Raw genomic sequence first — 18,512 nt, 5'->3', positions numbered from 1 at the left:
AAGCGTTCGTGGACTTGGAGGAGCGGGAGTCTGCAGACACGGTGGCGGACTTCGAGGAGGAGTCTGCTCACGCGTTCGTGGACTTGGAGAAGCGGGAATCTGCTGACACGGTGGCGGACTTCGAGGAGGAGTCGGCAGACGCGGTGTCGGTGGACTTCAAAAGATGATGCAATCCTTTCTCCATAGGATGATACGATGTATGGCCTCTCCCAGTGTGTGCTCGTCGTCACCTCTAGGAATGTCAAGCTGTAGCCCCGAATATGGGTCCACCACCTCATCAACCAAGACACAAGTATAGCCCGCTGGAATCGGGGCGCAATGGAAGGTTGCTTCGGGGGTAATTGTAAAAGCAATGGCGTCCGCCACCTTCATGAATATGTTCTTCATTCTGAAGTGTAGCTCACAGTTAGTGTTCTCTATGATGTCATCCACAGGGTATGTATCCAGCAGTGCGTCGCCCGGGGTGGAACCAACGCTGCTTCTCGGCATGGATGGGACGGTGCTATCCAATACTGGACGATCATCCGCTTGCTGCTGCCGCTGCTGAGACCCCCTTTCCTAGCTAAGTGAGTCGATCTGCTGCTGCTGCTGGAATTTGAGTGCCAAGTCCGCGTGCCTTGCTTCTAGGCCTTGAAGGCGTTCTGCGTCCTGCTTCCTCTGCTCCTCCTCCAGCTTCCTCTTCTTCTCCTCCTCCCTTTTCTTTCTTGCACGGGTCCTGTAGTCGTCGTTCCATTCTGAAAAGCCCTCATACCAGGGAATAACGCCCTTGCCACGTGTTCTTCTCGGGTGTTCAGGATTTCCCAGGGCGCGCGTAAGCTCATCGTTCTCTCTGTTGGGCATGAACACGCCCTTTCGAGAATCTTCTATTGCGTCAAGTAACTTTTGTTCGGCTCCTTTTAGACTTGCCTTCTTCGAAACCTCGCCTGTCTTCGGGTCCAACTCCCACCATGCGCATAGAACCAAGTTCTGCATCTGGGGGGGGGGGAGCTCCTAGTAACCGGAGTGACCCCTGCACCCTTCATATCTTGCTCAGACTTATCCCACTTAGGCATTGCCACCGCGTAGCCACCTGGCCCCAGCTTATGGAACTGCGTTTTTTTGCGGCATTGGCCTTGTTTTTCCTCGATCGTTCCTTAGATAATTCTGATTCCTTGAATTCCATGAAAGCGGGCCAGTGTTCTCTTTGCTTCTCCAGTGTTCCCGTGAATTCAGGAGTCTTCCTGCTTGCAGCGAGGTAGTTGGCCCATACCGTTTTCTTGTGGGTGTTGAATGCAATTGCCATCTTCTTAAGAGCAGCGTCCTTGACTTTCTGCACATCTGCATCAGTGAAATAATCTGGTAGGGTGAAATGTTCCATCAGAGATTTCCAAAGATTGACTTTTACTCTGTCGTTGACCCAAGTAACATCTGGACGTTTAGTTTTTAGCTCTTTCCATTCTTGAATGGAGATTGGGAGTTGGTCCTTCACAAGAACTCCGCACTGACGAACAAACTTGTTCGCAATGTTCTTAGGCGTGAGGGGTTCGCCACCCGCTTTGATGGAATCGATGTTGTACTTTACACCCTCCTTCAACTTTTTGACTGGGCCTCGCTTTGTCCTGCTGTCTGTAGAAGCAGATTTTCTCGATCCGGAGGGCTGAAAGAAGAAAGATCGATTCGTTAATATATCTTCAAATCAAAAAACATGTGATGATCACTAGATGCCTGCTTATATAAATATACCTCATCGGTAGTCTTTGTTATTTCAAGATCAACATTGTCTGTGTCATCATAATCATAATCATAATCATAGTTCATGACTTCATCAGCTCGGTCGTCCTGATCGAATATCTAATCATCACCCTCCCCGGTATTGTTCAGATATTGGGAGCCGTCATCTGCTTCATTCAGATCACCTGGCCTGGTAGGGCTGCGTATGATCTCGAACATGGCCTCTTCTCCCTCTCTGCCGGTATTGTCCGCCATAGCTTTTATTTAACACTAATCCGAAAGAAATATAAAACAATTTAGTATTCAAATTACAATGCATGGATGCAATCAATAAGGAAAAACTGAATCATATAGTACATAATATGCATCGTCTCGAATAATATATAATCTCGAATACATCGTCTCGAATAATATATAATCTCGAATACATCACTGGCTATGTAGCTAATAAAGATAGAATACTACAAAAGAATCTAGGCCACTCGCGGTTCCTGGGGCGCGGGCGGTGGACACCCAAAGACAAGGAACCATCACAGGATCATATCTCCGGTCATCTGCCCAAAGAACGTGCCAGGTATTGGAGAACCTGACGTCCATAGCATCCATGTAGCGATGGACGTGCTCGTCCTCCTCCCTGACACGATGACGCACCACCTCCGGTGGGGCCGTCTCCCTCTGCACCGAATGTGGCCCACGCGAACGCCACCAAAGGAGATCAGGGTCGACGACGGGACCCGAGGCCGGGTTCCTCACCAAGCGGCGCGCCCCTCTAGGTAGAACCTCCCAATGCCAGCCCGGCGGAGCCCAGTCCCGGACATGGGTCAGCCGGACGTCGTGGCGAACGGGTCGACGACGAGGATGCGGGCCGGGCATCGTCGAGAACAAATACTATATGCCCGCAAAAAGTAACATTTTTTAAATGATTGGATTGTGATAACTAAAATTTTATATGCAAATTCTAACAATTTGACATTAATCTAATTCATCTAGCTAAAACTAACTCTAAAATTTCTAACATTTCTATATATATAACTAACATTTCTAATATTTCTATAACTAAAAAACAGAAAAATTGCTAACATTTCTATAACAATGTGTGTGTGTGTGTGTGGACATAGCGGCCGGGGCAGGAGCTCACCGGCGAGGCGCGGCGACGGGGGGCGGCGACGGGGACGGAGACGGGCGGTGACGATGGGGATGGGGATGGGGCAGCGACGACGGGGACGGGGACGGGTCGGGCGGGGACGACGGGAGGACGGGGCGGGGCGCGGCGACGGGGACGAGGACGGCGACGGGGACGGCGACGAGGGGCGGCGGCGATGGGGCAGAGGAGAAAGAAGCAGAGGGAGAGATGAGAAATTGATTTTTTTTGAGGTGTTTTCTTATATAGAACAACCTTTAGTACCGGTTGAAGCCACCAACCGGAACTAAAGGTCTGTTTTGGCTAGGCCAAGCGGCGGGAAGCGCACCCCCTTTAGTACCGGGTGGTGACTCCAATCGATACTAAAACCCCTCCTTTATTACCGGTTTGAGCCACCACCCGGTACTAAAGGGGGTGCGCTGGCGCAGGTGCGATGCGTCATGTTTAGTCCCACCTCGCTAGTCGGGGGGCGTCCGCACTGGTTTATAAGCCCTAGTACGGTAGCTCTCTCGAGCTCCTCTCCAAACCAGGCCTACTCGGCCTAAATGTTCTGTGCTGCCCTGTGGTCTTACTGGCCCAACAACACATTGGGTTTCTAGTCGTATGCAGGCCGCTGTGGCGCAGTAGGCGGGCTTTTTTTTCTTCTTTTTTTTGCTTTATTTATTTTTGTTTATTTATTTTTGAGTTGTTTTTTTGCTGTATTTAGAGTTTCTTTGTGAATATTTTTGCTTTAGGTACAAAAAATTACAAACTTTCTATTAGTGTCGGTAGTTTACAAATTTGAATAGTTTACATTTTGAATTATTTGAAATTTATGTGAATCACTAGTTTGTGAATAACTTAACTTTGAAAATAGATTTTTCAGTGATTCTTTTTTTTATGTTTAATATTAGTGTGTTTTATCATTATATTCAATTTGGTAATGCTTAGGTTATTTAAAAAATGAAATACCTTTGTAACGGATGAATTTACGTCCGAAACCCTGATACTTCGAAAGAGATTATCCATTTTGTACACGAAGTGCATCTAGTTTTTCACGGTAACCATCTCTACTTTTTTGCACATACTATGTGGGTGAAATTATGATACCATGCCAACTTTCAACCTTTTCTGAGTTCATTTGAAATGCTTTTCAATTTCAGGGTCATTTAGCTGAAAAAATCAGTAAATGCATGAAAGAATTTGTTTGCACATAAAATTTCTTCGTGTTTCAAATGCCAAATTACATAACTACCCTAACTATTACAGAGATTCCCTCCTGGGTATGAAACACAGAAGAAAGTGATGATAGTGAAGCCGATCACATCCCAGATCTTTGGGTGTGAAACTTTTTCTTCGCGTGTGTCCCTTTGTGCCGTAGCCATGGAAAATCTTCATCATTTAACCGGATGCTCGGGTCAATATTCACTATGAATGGAGCAATTTCATCAAACTTTTCATAATCTTCTGACATGTCTGCCTTGTCATCCACTCCCACGATGTTTCTCTTCCCAGAAAGAACTATGTGGCGCTTTGGCTCATCGTATGATGCATTTGCTTCCTTATCTTTTCTTTTTCCCGGCTTGGTAGACATCCTTCACATAGAAAATCTGTGCCACATCATTAGCTAGGACGAATGGTTCGTCTGCATACGCAAGATTGTTGAGATCCACTGTTCTCATTCCATATTGCGGGTCTTCCGTTACCCCGCCTCGTGTCATATTGACCCATTTGCACCAAAACAAAGGGACCTTCAAACCACGTCCATAGTCAAGTTCCCATATCTCCTCTATGTAACCATAATATGTTTCCTTTTCCGTCTTGATTGTTGCATCAAAGCGGACACCACTGTTTTGGTTGGTGCTCTTCTTATCTTGAGCGATCGTGTAAAATGTATTACCATTTATCTCGTACCCTTTGAAAGTCATTATATTCGAAGACGGTAACTGGGACAGCGAGTACATGTCATCTTCAATAGAGGCGTCATGCATGATACTTGTCTGCAACCAGCCAGCGAAACTCCTGGTTTGTTCACGTGTAATCCAGTTATCAGACCGCTCCGGGTGTTTGGAGCGTAGAAAATTCTTATGTTCGTCCATATATGAAGCCACCAAGGCGGAATTCTGTAGAACTGTGTAGTGTGCTTCAATGAGAGAATGTCCGTCCATACATATTTTTTGATTCCCTCCTAGCGTGCCTTTTCCATCCAGTCTGCCCTTATGCCGCGATTCAGGAACACCAATCGGCTTAAGGTCAGGAATAAAGTCAATACAAAACTCAATGACCTCCTCATTTTCATGGCCCTTAGAGATGCTTCCTTCTGGCCTAGCACGGTTATGAACATATTTCTTTAAGACTCCCATGAACCTCTCAAAGGGGAACATATTATGTAGAAATACAGGACCCAAAACGTTAATCTCTTCGCATAGGTGAACTAGGACGTGCGTCATGATGTTGAAGAAGGATGGTGGGAACACCAACTCGAAACTGACAAGACATTGACCAAATCATTCTCTAACCTTGGTATAATTTCTGGATCGATTACCTTCTGAGAGATTGCATTGAGGAATGCACATAGCTTCACAATGGCTAATCGAACGTTATCCGGTAGAAGTCCCCCTCAATGCAACCGGAAGAAGTCGGTATCATCCAAACAGTGTGTGCATGCACGATATCCCTTGTTTGTCTGTCCTGAAAGGTTACTGAGAGCAGGCCAATCATTGATGGTCACGAACAGCAAGTCCTTTAGGTCAAATTCTTCCCCCATGTGCTCATCCCACGCACGTACACATGTTCCATTTCACATTGCGGCTAAGGCAAACAAGCGGGCTCATCTGATGCCTCTTCTTCAGCTTCTTCCCACATTGCCGTCTCAGCTTCTTCCCCCATTGTTGTATCATCGTATTCAGAAAACCCATCATGGCCAGGATAGCTGTCGTCGTCCTCTTCTTCTTCATTGTCTTCCATCATAACCCCTCTTTCTCCATACTTGGTACAAACATTATAGCGGGGCATGAAACCGGACTCAAACAAGTGGACATGAATGGTTCTTGACTTAAGAGTAATTGTTATCATTCTTACAACCAACACATGGATAAGGCATAAAACTATCCGCCCGCTTGTTTGCCTCAGCTGCAAGCAGAAAAGTTTGCACGCCATTAATGAACTCGGGAGAGCATCGGTCATCGTACATCCATTGTCGGCTCATCTTCATTACACAACACCGAAAAGACCAAATTAATACAAGTTCATACAACACTTAAATGCAACAAACAAATAACTCTCTAGCTAAAGAATTTAAATGCAACAACAAATGTGATCAAGATCGCAACTAAGGTAACAATTGATCCAACAGCATAATGATACCAAGCCTCACTATGAATGATATATTTTCTAATCTTTCTAATCTTCAAGCGCATTTTCTCCATCTTAATCTTGTGATCATCGACGACATCGGCAACATGCAACTCCAATTCCATCTTCTCCCCCTCAATTCTTTTCAATTTTTTTTTTCAAATCCTCATTTTCTGTTTCAACTAAATTTAACCTCTCGATAATAGGGTCGGTTGGAATTTTCGGTTCACATACCTCCTACATACAAATATCTATGTCAGCTTGATGGGCATAATTTGTCAAAAACATGAAATGCAACAAATAGTTTTAAAAGAGAATATACCACATCCGAATCATAACCCGGACAAGGGCCGACGGGGACGGATATCAAAACCATGGCACTATGTATAACAAACAACGTACGGGTAAGATAATTATACGAGTAACTATATATCCAAATCACACAAACATCAATTTTTTATATAAACATTCATGAACAAGAGGCTTACCACAAGGTGGTGCCGGCGACGGGACGGTGCGGGCGATCGATGGTGGTTACGACGAAGATTTAGAAGGCACTAAGTAAACCACACCTACATATGCAAACTAAGTGTTATTTTTGACCTCAAATTGCATATAAATCAAATACTAGCACATATATATAATTCCTTCCAAATTACTAAACTCACAAATCAATCACTATATAAAGCATTGCAAGAGCTAATCTAGCAATGAGAGATGAAAGGACAAAGTTGCTAACCTTTGTGATCATTTGAATGGATGGGGGCCTTCAAATCTTGACAAATTTTGGGCAAAGTGTGTGATGAACTTGAGAGGAAGAGGGGAAAAACAAAGAGGAGAGGGGAAAGAGAAAGAATAGAGCGAGCCCGGGTGGACGAAGGGTGTATGTAGGACGACCTTTAGTACCGGTTCGTGATACGACCCGGTACTAAAGGTGCTGGAGGGGCCCCGGACTGACAACATCCTGCCACCACTCCCTTTAGTACCGGTTCATGACACGAACTGGTGCTAAAGGTTCGCCACGAACCGGTATTAATGAGAGCGGTCGGGTAGCCGTTGGAACCGGCACTAATGCACACATTAGTGCCGGCTCAAAACCAAACCGGCATTAATGTGCTTCACATTTGACCCTTTTTCTACTAGTGAGCATGCATATTTGGGTTTGCTTGGACGTCGTTGATGACATTGTAGATTCGTCAGGAGTGCGAGGGGTATGCCCCGTGGGAGTAGATGTCGAAAGGAGAAGAAGGAATGGATGGACGTGTGACACATGGTGTGCACACGTCCGTCGATGACCGCATACACCGCCGCCATTAGCAGAGGAAGTCGCCGCCTTGCACCGCTCGGCACGTGTGACACGTGTTCGTGCCGACAAAAAGAGAGGCCGCAAGATGCACCTAAGCGTGTCCCGGCCCAAACCGGGTGATGTCTCCGCCGCCATAGTTATGACGAATCATCGTGACTCGTCGAGAGCCGCGCCGCCTCCATAGTTGCGACAAGTCTTCATGACTCGTCGAGCGCCACGCCGCTGCCGCCGCGTCGAGCGAACAACGTCGCCGAGTCCTGGCCAGCCCATGGCGCCTCCATGGACCAGCGAGACAGCGGCGAAGGAGACCTCGTGATGCAACGGAGCCTCGCCCAGGCGCCGCCGATGGTGTATGTAGAAGGGGTGGCGCACTATATGGCGCCGAGTCGAATGATGCTTGTCGACGAGTCCCAACCAGCCCATGGCGCCTCCATGGACCGGCGAGACAACAGTAAGTGCGACGTTGTGATGCAGCGGGGCCTCACCCAGGCACCACCGATGGTGTAGGTAGAAGGGGGCGGCACTCTAGGTCGCACCGAGTCAAACGACGCATGTCGCCAGGGGTCGCTCATAGGCGGCAGCCCCGAGGCATCGCCATCTTGCATGGAGGGTGCGTCGAGGGTCGCTTATAGGCGGCAGCCCCGGCACGTCGCGGCCGATGGTGAATCCGGCATGAAGGAGTCATCGGGGGCTGCACACAAAGGGCAACCCCGGCACGTCGTCACCGGTGATGGATCCGGCGTGAAGGATCGTCGGGGCTGCACACAAAACTTCAACCCCGGTGCGTCGTCGCCGTCAGTGGGTAGTGCACCAGGGTCCGCGTACGGGCGGCAGCCCCGACACGTCATCATCTTGCGTGGAAGGTGCGCCGAGGGCGCCCAGCCCCAGAACGTCATTGTCGTGAGTGGCGGGCGTTCCGAAGGCCGTGCAAACACAATGGTCCCGGCTCGTCGGCGCCGGTGGAGATAGCGCCGGGGTCGCTTAGGCGGCAGCCCCGATGCCGCGTCACCGTCTTCAATGAGATGAGATGAGGGCGACGGCCCGCCCCGAGTCCGGCCGTCCGGACGCAACTCCGGTCACCGCCATCAAGAGAGATGCAGAGAGAAGAAAGAGATGGCACGAGAGGGAGAGATTAGTTCAGGTCCTCACCTTGAGAGAAGATGATCGGCATGATGACGACCTTCTCGCCGGTGCACACGCTCCTCGGTACGTTGTCTGCTGGATCCTCCCGGTTGCCCGCCCGGCAAGGCAGCCGAGCTCTTCTCCTGAAGCCTGGATGTATTGTGGTTTTAATGGATGGATGGCGTCTGGACCAAGGCCGGCCTCTCCTTCCATGCGTGCGTGAGTCGTGAGTTCCCCTTACGTTCTTCCGAGACCTGTATATTTATAGGCCACGGGAGGGGCTGGACCTGTGAAGCCTTGATCGTTTGGCTCCTCCGATCTTCACGTACAAGAACGTGTTTAAGTTATGCATATCCTCCTCTTGGCGCTTATCTCATCGATTCTTTTTCTTGACGCACACGGCTGCACACAAAAGAAGAAGAAAAAAAATCATCACGCACGTACCTGGGCGTATGGTTGCCTACGGGCCCAGCCAAGACATAGTGTACGGCGTATTTGGGTATATACGCTTTCCTGTCGGCTGGTATGCAAGTATCGGGTATGTAGACCACCAACGGCATGACGTACATGTATTTCTGCCATATACGGGTCCGGCCATGACTTGTACACGTATTGGCTGTATCAAGAGTTGATACATATGCATAGGCTAGTATTACGTAGCTTCACCAAGACCTTTATGCATACAAAAGTCTTTATTTTATGCATGTCATTGCTAGTACGTGGTTTTGCCACTTACAAAAAATATTTCGACATGCACAAAAACTTATCAAACATCTATTACAACAAGTTTTGTCCAACTCCAACATCGGAGGACGATGACAGCTGCTTGCGTTCGGCTCGCTTCAGTCCTCCTAATTGTCACTAGGTGGTCTACGGATCTGAATGCAATTTTGTTAGTACTTGTGTTCATTGAAATGCCATGATTAAACATATATAAATCAAAAGTTTCCAAAAAAAGGTATATTTATACAAGTATGCGAAGCATCAATACGACCTTTTTTTTGCATCGCATCAATACGACCTTGATTTACGACTTCATACATCTGATTTGTTAGTACTTTTAAATTGCTGGCCCATCAAGGTGAAGGTGGAGCTATAGGGACAAAGATTGAAAAAGACGTACGAGGCAGAAGACCCAGCCACCGCCCCCGCGTCGCCCGCATCCGGCGACTCGGGGGAAAACACCGGCCGCCTCCGCCCGTCCCCGCTTCCTCTGCCTCGCGCCACGTCGCAGCCGGAGAGCCGGCCGGCGAAGCCGCGCCGCGTTCCGAGATGGTGGCAGCGGGGCGGTTTTTCCCCTCACACCGTCATACCTTCATCCCGAGCAACGCCGGCGGCGGCTCATCGAGTGCTTTGGTCCGGTGGCCAGTCTCGCGCGAGTGGTCTCGTGGACGCGATAGGCACGTGCTACTCTCCACCATGGTGGATCTGGCCGGCGTGCTTTGATCCGTGCGCAGGCACCGCGTTGCGATGATGCCTTGGCCGGGCTCGGCTCCGGCGCATCGCACAGGCATCTGGCATGCCTGCTGCTCTCTGCCAGATGCGGGCGGAGGTGATGGCCATGGATCTCGATTATCGTCCAGATCTGACGTCGGCTACGGTGGCGCGGTTGGGGGCCTGACGGCGCCGGGTTGGCACCGTGGTGGTGCCGATGGTGGCCGGCCAGGTGGCGGCAGGCTGGTTCGGGGCGGCGTGGGGGCCCTGCCGTGAATAAAGGTGGTGGTCCTTGTACTCTACTCGCGTCACGACAACGTTTGGCACGATCGGCCCTCCTTAATTAGGTCATCGACGGGTTCCGGAACTACTGAAGATGGTCTTGCCCAGGAGATCTAGATCGGGCAGTATCCGGTTGTGCGCGTTCAGATCGGCCTACGAGGTTATGAGGGCGCGGCACGAAGCTATGGAGTTTGTTGATACCATGGGACATGTCGGCCTCTCAATTTCCATGAAATAGACAGCGATAGAGAAGGTCATGGTGGCTGAGATCGGAGGATCAGTTAGTCGAACGGGGCCTTGGTGGCTATGGAGTCAGCCCCGTCTTTGATAACTCTCGGAAGCAGCACTGATAAGTGGGGTGGCAGCATTGCAGGATTTCACTTTTGGGGGTGCTCTTTGGGTGCCGAGTTGTGACTTTCAGGGTAAAGACCTAAGGTCTAAGAGCATCTCTAGCCGTTCAGCCCCTCAGGGCGTCGAAAAAGAGCGGCCTGGGGGTGAACCGGCGCTAAGTTGGCCCCTGGGGGCGACCTAGCTCCCAGCCACGCCCCCAGCCGCCGCCCCTCAGCCGCGGCAAATTCAAACATAGATCATTCCCGCTCACAAAATAGACGCCACAAATCCAGCGATCACACGCAGCCACAAGTTCGGCGTACAAAAAACAGAAAGGACGCGCATGCGCATCAGACGGCGAGGTCGGCCTCCGGCGCCGGTGGAGTCGGCGTGCGCGGGCTTGGCGGGGTCTCTGCGCTGGACGGCGTCGGCGTGGCTTCTGTGTTGTGGGTGTTCTCGGTGGCCTCATCAGTCGGGCTTGGCGTCGGCGTGGGCGTTGGCGTCGGCGTGGGCGTCGTCGTCGATGGAAGCTGGTTCAGGATGAGGCCACGCTCCGCCAAGTACCACGCCTTGACCACCTCGTCGGTGCTCTGGAGCATGGCCGCCCCGCCCAGCAGGAAAGCCAGGTCGGTGTTTCTCTTCTTCGCGGCGACGTTGGTCCGGAGTAGGTCGAGCTTGATGGCGCTGCTCGACATCAACACCGACCACCGCGCCTCAATCTTCTCTTCACGAAGGATGGCCCGGGCTTGCGCGTCGGCGAGGCAGTGCTCGATGGACTCCTGCACTCGAGCGGTGGCCGAGTCGGCGTGTTTCCCCTTCTTGGCACCTTTATTGCCGTCCGGCCGCCCTTCTGACGCGCCCACAGTCGGCGCGTCTGGCTTGCAGGTCTCCTTGGCCTTGTCGAGGGTGCGTTGGACTTCCGCCCATTTCTCGCACATGTCTATGCGCTTGTAGACGTGGAGGTACTTGAATTCGGCGTTGTTATTGCCCTGCCGATACAAGGCGAACATGCGCAACAACTGCGTGGAGGAACAAACAGTTGGCGGTCGCACACGGCGAGGAGAGGCGGGAGACCGGCGTGGCATACCTGATCCTCAACGCTGGCGCCGCTCTCTGGGCGAGCGCGACCTCCTCGACGATCCCATGCCATTTGTTGCACGCCCCCTGGATAAGTCCCCAATGGTTCGCCATCGCCTTCGACCCGCGTTGCATGTAGACGCCTTTGAAGTAGGGGTCGCCGAGCTTGCGCTCGTCGAACTCGGCCTTGATGCGCTCCCAGTACGTCTCGATGCTCTGGTTCGTGCCGGTGGTCGGGTCGAGGCAGACGACTTTCCATGCTTTAGCGAGGCATTCCTCCTCCTTGGACGCCCACTTGATGCGCGGCTCGTCGGACCTGGCCGCCCGCTTCTTCTTCTTGCTCCTCCTCGCCGGAACAGTCGCCTCCTCCTCCTCTTCGTCCTCCTCCTCCTGCTCCTCCTCGCCGTAGACGTAGCCGAGCTCGCCTTCCATGCCGCCGCTCAGATCCACGGTGTCATCCGGGGTGGCGAACCCGGGAGACGAGGCGGCTGTGGCCGAGCCTGTCGCAATGATGTCATCCATGTTGGCCTCGGTCTCGTCGGTGTCGCCGAGGTGCGAGAAGGGCAGCGCGCTGTCGGGGAGGACGCGTAGGCGGGCTGCGAGTAGTTGTATGAAGGGTACTGCACGCTGGAGAAGGCGGACGAGGGCGTCCGCTGGGCCGGGTGTCCATGGGGGAAGGTGACGTTGGGGTTGAACCCACCGTGCGCGTCCCTGTCGGCGTAGCCCGGTGAGGGTGTGCATCCCCATGGCCGCGGCGACGGAGAACCAACGCCATGCTGGCCCCAGGGCGCGTACTGGGCGTGGTTGCTGGGTGGGTTCATCATCCCTGCGCGAGTCGCGTCGGCCTCGGCTTGGTCCGCTGAAGCCACCGCCGCCGCCCGCTCCGCATTGTCACGGGCCTTCTTGGCGATCGCCCGGTTCCGCCGGTCGGCGGTGACCGCCTCTCGTCGCTGAACTTCCACCCTCCACTCGGCGTTCGTCATGCTCGGTGGCTTGGACGGTGGCGCCCTCGCCTTCCTCTGCTTCGGTTGGGCGACGGGGGCGGTCGCGGTTGCCGCGGCGCGGGGGGTGACGTACTTCTTCGGTGGCATGGCGGCGGATGCGGGCGGGAGATTGGCAGGAGGAATGGAGAGAATGGGAGGGAAGTGGGGAAAAAGCGGGATGAAACTGCGGGAAGAGGCGCTCGACTCGCCGACAGGGCGGACCCACGCGACCTTTCGCTTGTGCCGGCGCCCCCAGGCGCCCCGCAGGGCGCCGGGTTCGGCCTGGGTCCGCCGACACCAGTTTCGGCCCGAGCCGGCGAAAAACGGGTTTCTGGGGACGCGACTGGGCCTTTTTTCGGTGCCGGTGCGGCAAAAACGCATGGGGAGGGCCTGTTGGGGGCGCTGCTGGAGATGCTCTAACCTTCATTGGTTGTGCCTGGCAATTGCCTTACTGAAGGAATTGTATTGAGAGCTCGGACGGTGCTTGTGTACTATTCCCTTCTTGAAGGCATTGCTTTTGGAGACCTCTTATGTTTTCTGGGTGTTTTATTTGGTGATGGTTGGTGTGCTACTCCTGAGAGGAGTTGATTGTTGTGGCGGGACCTTTACTTTTCCTTTCTTTTTTTGTTTTTCTTCTTTGGCTGTGTGCATCGTGGATGTCTTGTGACATCTTGTAGGTGCAGAGTGTGACGCCCGACTTAATCATGCATTAATTATACATGTAAATGCGCACGATCAAAATCAGAGACTCGGAAAAGATAACACAACACAACTCTAAACATAAATTTAAGTCATACAAGCTTTATATTACAAGCCAGAGGGTTCGAATACATAAGCTCGAATACAAACGAGTCAGCGAAAGCAACAATATCTGAATACAGACATAACTAAACAAGTCCGCTTTAAGAAGGTTAGCACAAACATCTACAATGATCGAAAAGGCAAGGCCTCCTGCTCGGGAGCCTCCTAACTACTCCTGCTCATCGGTGGCCTCCATGTATAGTAGTAGGCACCCTCAAGGTAGTAGTAGTAGTCGGTAGTGGCATCTGGCTTCTGGGATCGATCATCTGATCACGGCAATCAGGTATAGGGGAAAAGAAGTAGCAAATTAACAGTGAGTACTCATGCGAAGTACTCGCGAAATTTACATCAGAACTATGCTAAGTATGCATCAGTATCAAAGGAATGGAACTATATCTTTTGACTGGACTGCAAAAATGCCAAAGGAGAAGGAAAAGTCTAACCTATCGAAAGACTAGCATCTTGCAGCATTAGAAGAGTATAGATTATCATAATATAAATTAGGCCTTATACAGTGGGAGGTGCTTAGAAAAATAAACCGAGTTTTTCTGAAGCACCGGTGCCTATTTATATAGAAGAGACACTTAGTTAAGCGTCTACTCTATACAAATAAGCACCGGTGCTTAAAGAAAGTCTGATTTATTTTTCTAAGCACCTCCCCTAAGCACTTCCCATTGTATAAGGCCTTAGTAGCAAGTTATAGTAATACCCAGAGATCCTTTCTCGACTTCTTAAAAGAAAGAAATCCCGTGCTGCTCCACCTTGCGTCACACCTCCACCTTGGTGGGAAAAGCAGGCTATGCTCGTACAGGACGAACTGCTGATGCCTCCGCCTGCGTCACTGTCGAACCTTCTTGCTAGCGGAAATGCTTCCGTGAGGGCGAATTGCTGGTGCCTACATGTGCGTCACTATCGCCTCACTCGCTCACGTTGTTAATTCTCCAAAATTCCGGGGCTCTCGTCTCAGGTCACACGCGTAAATACGCGTACTATGGATCAGGAACATGTGCAGGCTTGATGTAAAAAAAAAAAAGAGGAACATATGCAAACTCCGTCAAGCTTAGCTAATTTAATAGTGTCATCTGCACACCCTGGTTGACGCCATCATTAGAGCTCATTTAAATATCCGATGATGCGTCTAGCAACATCGGAGGTTGTAGGATGTGTAGAGGTGGTCTTTGATGGACTCGTGAAATTCAATTGATCATTCTACTTTCTCGCGGAATTCGATCAGTGGTTTTTTTTGGTGGATCTGCTCGGATCCGATCTTCATTCGCATATGTTCGTGTGTGTTCGGGTTGGATCCTTTCAATCTAATCTTCTCTCCATTGGCAGCGGTTGCTATTTTGATGCATTTGTGCTATGAGCCCTTAACACGACGATTTTTCGATTGTCTACTACAACAAGTTTTGTCCAGCTTCAACAACAGAGGGGCGATGACAACGACGCACCTTCGGCTCACTTCGGTGTTTGTAGTCGTCTTTAGATGATCTATGAATCTGGATGCATTTTTATTAGTTCTTGTGTTCATTAAAATATCATGATTAAAGATGAATAAATCAAAAGTTTGCAAAAAAAAGAGAGAAATAGTTATACAGGTACGCAAAGCATCAATATGGCCTTGATTTACGTCTTCCTACATCCGATTACTATCAGTACTTTTGAACTGCTGGCCCACCAAGGTGAAGGTGGAGCTACGGGGACAAAAATCGTCTCACTGCTAAGAACATCTCCGGCAAAATCCTTATCCTATAACTTCTTTTCTTTTATAAAGAACACAAGAAATAACAAAAATTATATTCATATTCATAGATCACCTCATGATGACTACAAGTATTGGGACAAGCTAAAGGCACGCCGTCATCATACCTCTCGGAGCCAGACAAAATCTTGTTGTAATAAATAGTTGGAGAATCATCGTGCTAAGGCCCGAACGACCAGCGAACCAGAACAACAACCGGCCTCAATGAAAAAAATGTAGATCGGACGAATGCAACATGTGTATGCATGAACACAGATGACAGATGAATGATGACTCGAGACAAACATATCAACCGAAGACAAAAACCTACTGAATCCCGCGTGGTCCTCTGAGGCACACCTTCAAACACCCTCTGACAACACTAGATGCACCGCCCATACGGGGGCTAGGTGGGATGTATTACATCTTTAGGGAGTTGTCGTCACATTGCCTTCCTGAGCAGAACACAAGACCTAAATAAACTCAAAAACACCTAAAACGGAGTAGGTGCCCTCCCACCGGCAAGGCCCTTGATCCACCACGCCTCCATGACCCTAAGGCCATAGGAGTCGAGGCAGATCGGCGGCGTGAAATGTTAAAAGTTACAATTAAGCTCTTAAACCTTAATTCATCAATATGAGGAGTTAAGAGAGTGCTCGGGCCTAATCGAACCCTCAAATTTTACTCCTCAAACAAACTACACCCCACATGGAAGTCTCTCTTCCTCTTCTTCTTTTTTCTTCCTTCTCCCTCCTCCCTCCTACCGGCGCACCCAATAGGAGCAGCATCTCGGTCGCGCACAACTCTGGCATGTCACCCAACCCCGAACCCGTTGCCTCGCCGCCGGCCTCTGCCACCGACGCGAGGTCTGACACGACCGTGCCCAGGCTGCCTAGCTCCACGACATGAGGAATGGCTCATTGGACTACTGAAACAAACCCACATATAGACCAAGTGTCAGTGATTCCAGTGCGTTGCTGCACCGTCTCCTGTCAACAACGCCTGTCCCGAGATGTTTCTTGGGCGCCAAGGAGTTCCTCTATGATATGCGTGCAGTCAAGCTTGACGGAGATAGGGAGAGTCCCCGCCATGGCTATTGCGCTCTGCGCTCCGTGGTGAAGCGCTCATTGTTCCAACGACATCATGTGCCCAGTGGAGAGAAAGAAGCATGGGTGGCGTGCTCGTGCATGGATCAATGTGTGGTCCGACGAGCTCGGCCTGGCCGGCTAATGCATACTAGCCTCCTCGCCACGGATCCGAGCAATGTGAAGGACACGACCGAAGTGTTGAGCGTGTCGCACATCGGGGATGTTTCCTTCTCTCACCGATGAACCACAAGAAAACAAGTGAAAACTTCGTCGAAATCTTGTTGGTATTCAACCGAAGGCCAACGGAGTGCACAGGCATGGCCTAGGGAAGAGGGGCTTCCGGTGGCGACAACAGGAAGAGCAGGCGCTACGGAGTGGAGAAGAGCAAAGGGAATCTTTTGTTGAAATTTGTGAGGGCCTCCGAAAATTGGGAGTGTGGGAGGGGGTGAGGCTTAACTCCTCACATTTTTGAGGATTAACCATTAGAGGGTTTGATTAGCTATGACTTAACTCATCAAAACAAAAACTTATGAGTTAAGCATTTTAAGAGTACGGTTAGAGATGCTCTAAGTTAGCCAGCTAAAGTTAGGTGACGTAAGTCATAGGGTATTTGTTCGCACTATGAAACCTCACACAGACATGTGGAAGTGTTGGGTTTGATGTTTTCCTTTTCTTTTCCAAATAAAGGTTTCATGTGCACTAGATTGCGTCGAAATAATAAACACATATACAAATACTTTTTAGGTAAAACATACCTGTAAACAAAGACGTGCTTACAAATTTTCTTCGCAAGGATTCGTAGAAACCAAAATAAGCAATCAGGTCAACGTCGATGAGGGGAAGAAGACTTCCACATATCAAACTCCAAGACAACACATTTCGGACTGCGATGACATATACAATTTTGCAGGTGATAGTACACAAGGCACACTCCCGCAGTTGCCCAAGGCAGAGAAGGTGCATGAATAAACTAATTTGGTTTTTGGGGCTCCCGATTTTGCTGTCGATTTGGTTATCGGTGTGTGTGATTGGGAAGGTTGATCTTCTTCCATGGTGCATCGAATAGCAATTTCTTTGGCCTACACCTGTGATACTCCTCCTACACGGAGGCAGCCATGACTGATATAGCTCGTCAGAGACGGCCGGCCGACAATTGAACTTATACCACATGGGACAATGCCTTCCGAGGGGTAATGGAAAAATCTCGAAGTCCAAAACCACTATTGTGGTGTTGGAGGTGCGTGTGCCAGTGCTAGTCAGAGCCCCTAGACAATATTAGGCCGAATTCTCTCAGCCAATTGAAAGTTGTCGCTTTTAAGTTCAGTCGGATCCTGAGCTGATCATTCAGTTCCTCTAAATCGTATGAAAAAAGCATGTAAACAATCATACTTTTATCTTGCTTATATATTCGGCCACCTATCCCACCAACCGACCCGTGGATTCATTTAACATCCACCTAAGTCTAAGAGTTTCAAGTCTTGTGTTGAGTTGAAAGTGCAATCTACTTCAACATTTATGCTATACATTTGAATCAATCTTCTCCTCTTTGCTTTCAAGCCTATCATCCAAACACCATCAACTCCAATCCAAATATTCATCTTATGGGAGTTCGAGTGTGGAGACGATTCATCACCACACTACCTTACACAGTTAATTTTTAGGATTTGCATGGTTAGGTTGCTTGGGAGCCTTTGAGATGTGAAGGAATCAAGAAGTTTGTCAGAGCTTGGTGGTCAACAACTTCATGATGATCTACCCTGAGTGAGGCTAGACTTTTGTGGCTGTAAGCCATAGTTTAATAGGTTGGTTGCTCCTGCGTGAACCCTTCGTGGATTTTGTCCTCTGTGGACCTTGGAATTGGGACCATGGGATCCTAGAATCAATGTGATTTAAAGTGACCATCAACATGGGGCAGGGTAGCACCAACTATCAAACCACATGATTAACGAGCCTCCCGTATTTTGTAATCTCATAACCTTACTCCTTAAATGTGCAAGTTTTTTTCCTGCCCCTTACTTCCGTATACTTGCATCTGTAGGTTGTTTTGGTAAATCGCTAGCTAATTAAGATTACAATTTTCCAATAAATAAAATTTGGAAAACCTCATTAGGGTGTGCTAAGAAAAGTTTTAGTAGTGTATTCACCCTCCCTCTAGCCCCCATCG

The 18,512-nt window shown here is 49.8% G+C and overlaps 1 protein-coding gene and 1 long non-coding RNA gene across 2 annotated transcripts; both read right to left on the bottom strand.

The window, feature by feature from the left end:
• Window positions 1–5,365: 5,365 nt before the first annotated feature.
• Window positions 5,366–8,830, bottom strand: LOC147958456 (uncharacterized). The gene is made up of 4 exons (XR_015611281.1): window positions 8,640–8,830; window positions 6,673–6,756; window positions 6,507–6,564; window positions 5,366–6,421 (listed from the first exon to the last, which is right to left on the bottom strand). It is a non-coding gene; the product is annotated as an uncharacterized LOC147958456 (long non-coding RNA).
• A 2,178-nt stretch (window positions 8,831–11,008) lies between these two features.
• On the bottom strand, window positions 11,009–11,668 carry LOC147958455 (uncharacterized). Its single transcript, XM_087536379.1, has one exon. It carries the CDS (start codon window positions 11,666–11,668, stop codon window positions 11,009–11,011), a length of 660 nt encoding a protein of 219 aa, XP_087392505.1.
• Window positions 11,669–18,512: the final 6,844 nt, after the last annotated feature.

Source organism: Triticum urartu, chromosome 7A, assembly GCF_056163025.1.
Source record: "Triticum urartu cultivar PI428250 chromosome 7A, HENAU_Tu73, whole genome shotgun sequence".
Lineage (NCBI taxonomy): Eukaryota > Viridiplantae > Streptophyta > Magnoliopsida > Poales > Poaceae > Triticum > Triticum urartu.
Note: the sequence above shows the minus strand (reverse complement) of the source record. Positions and strands in the feature narration are given on the sequence as shown.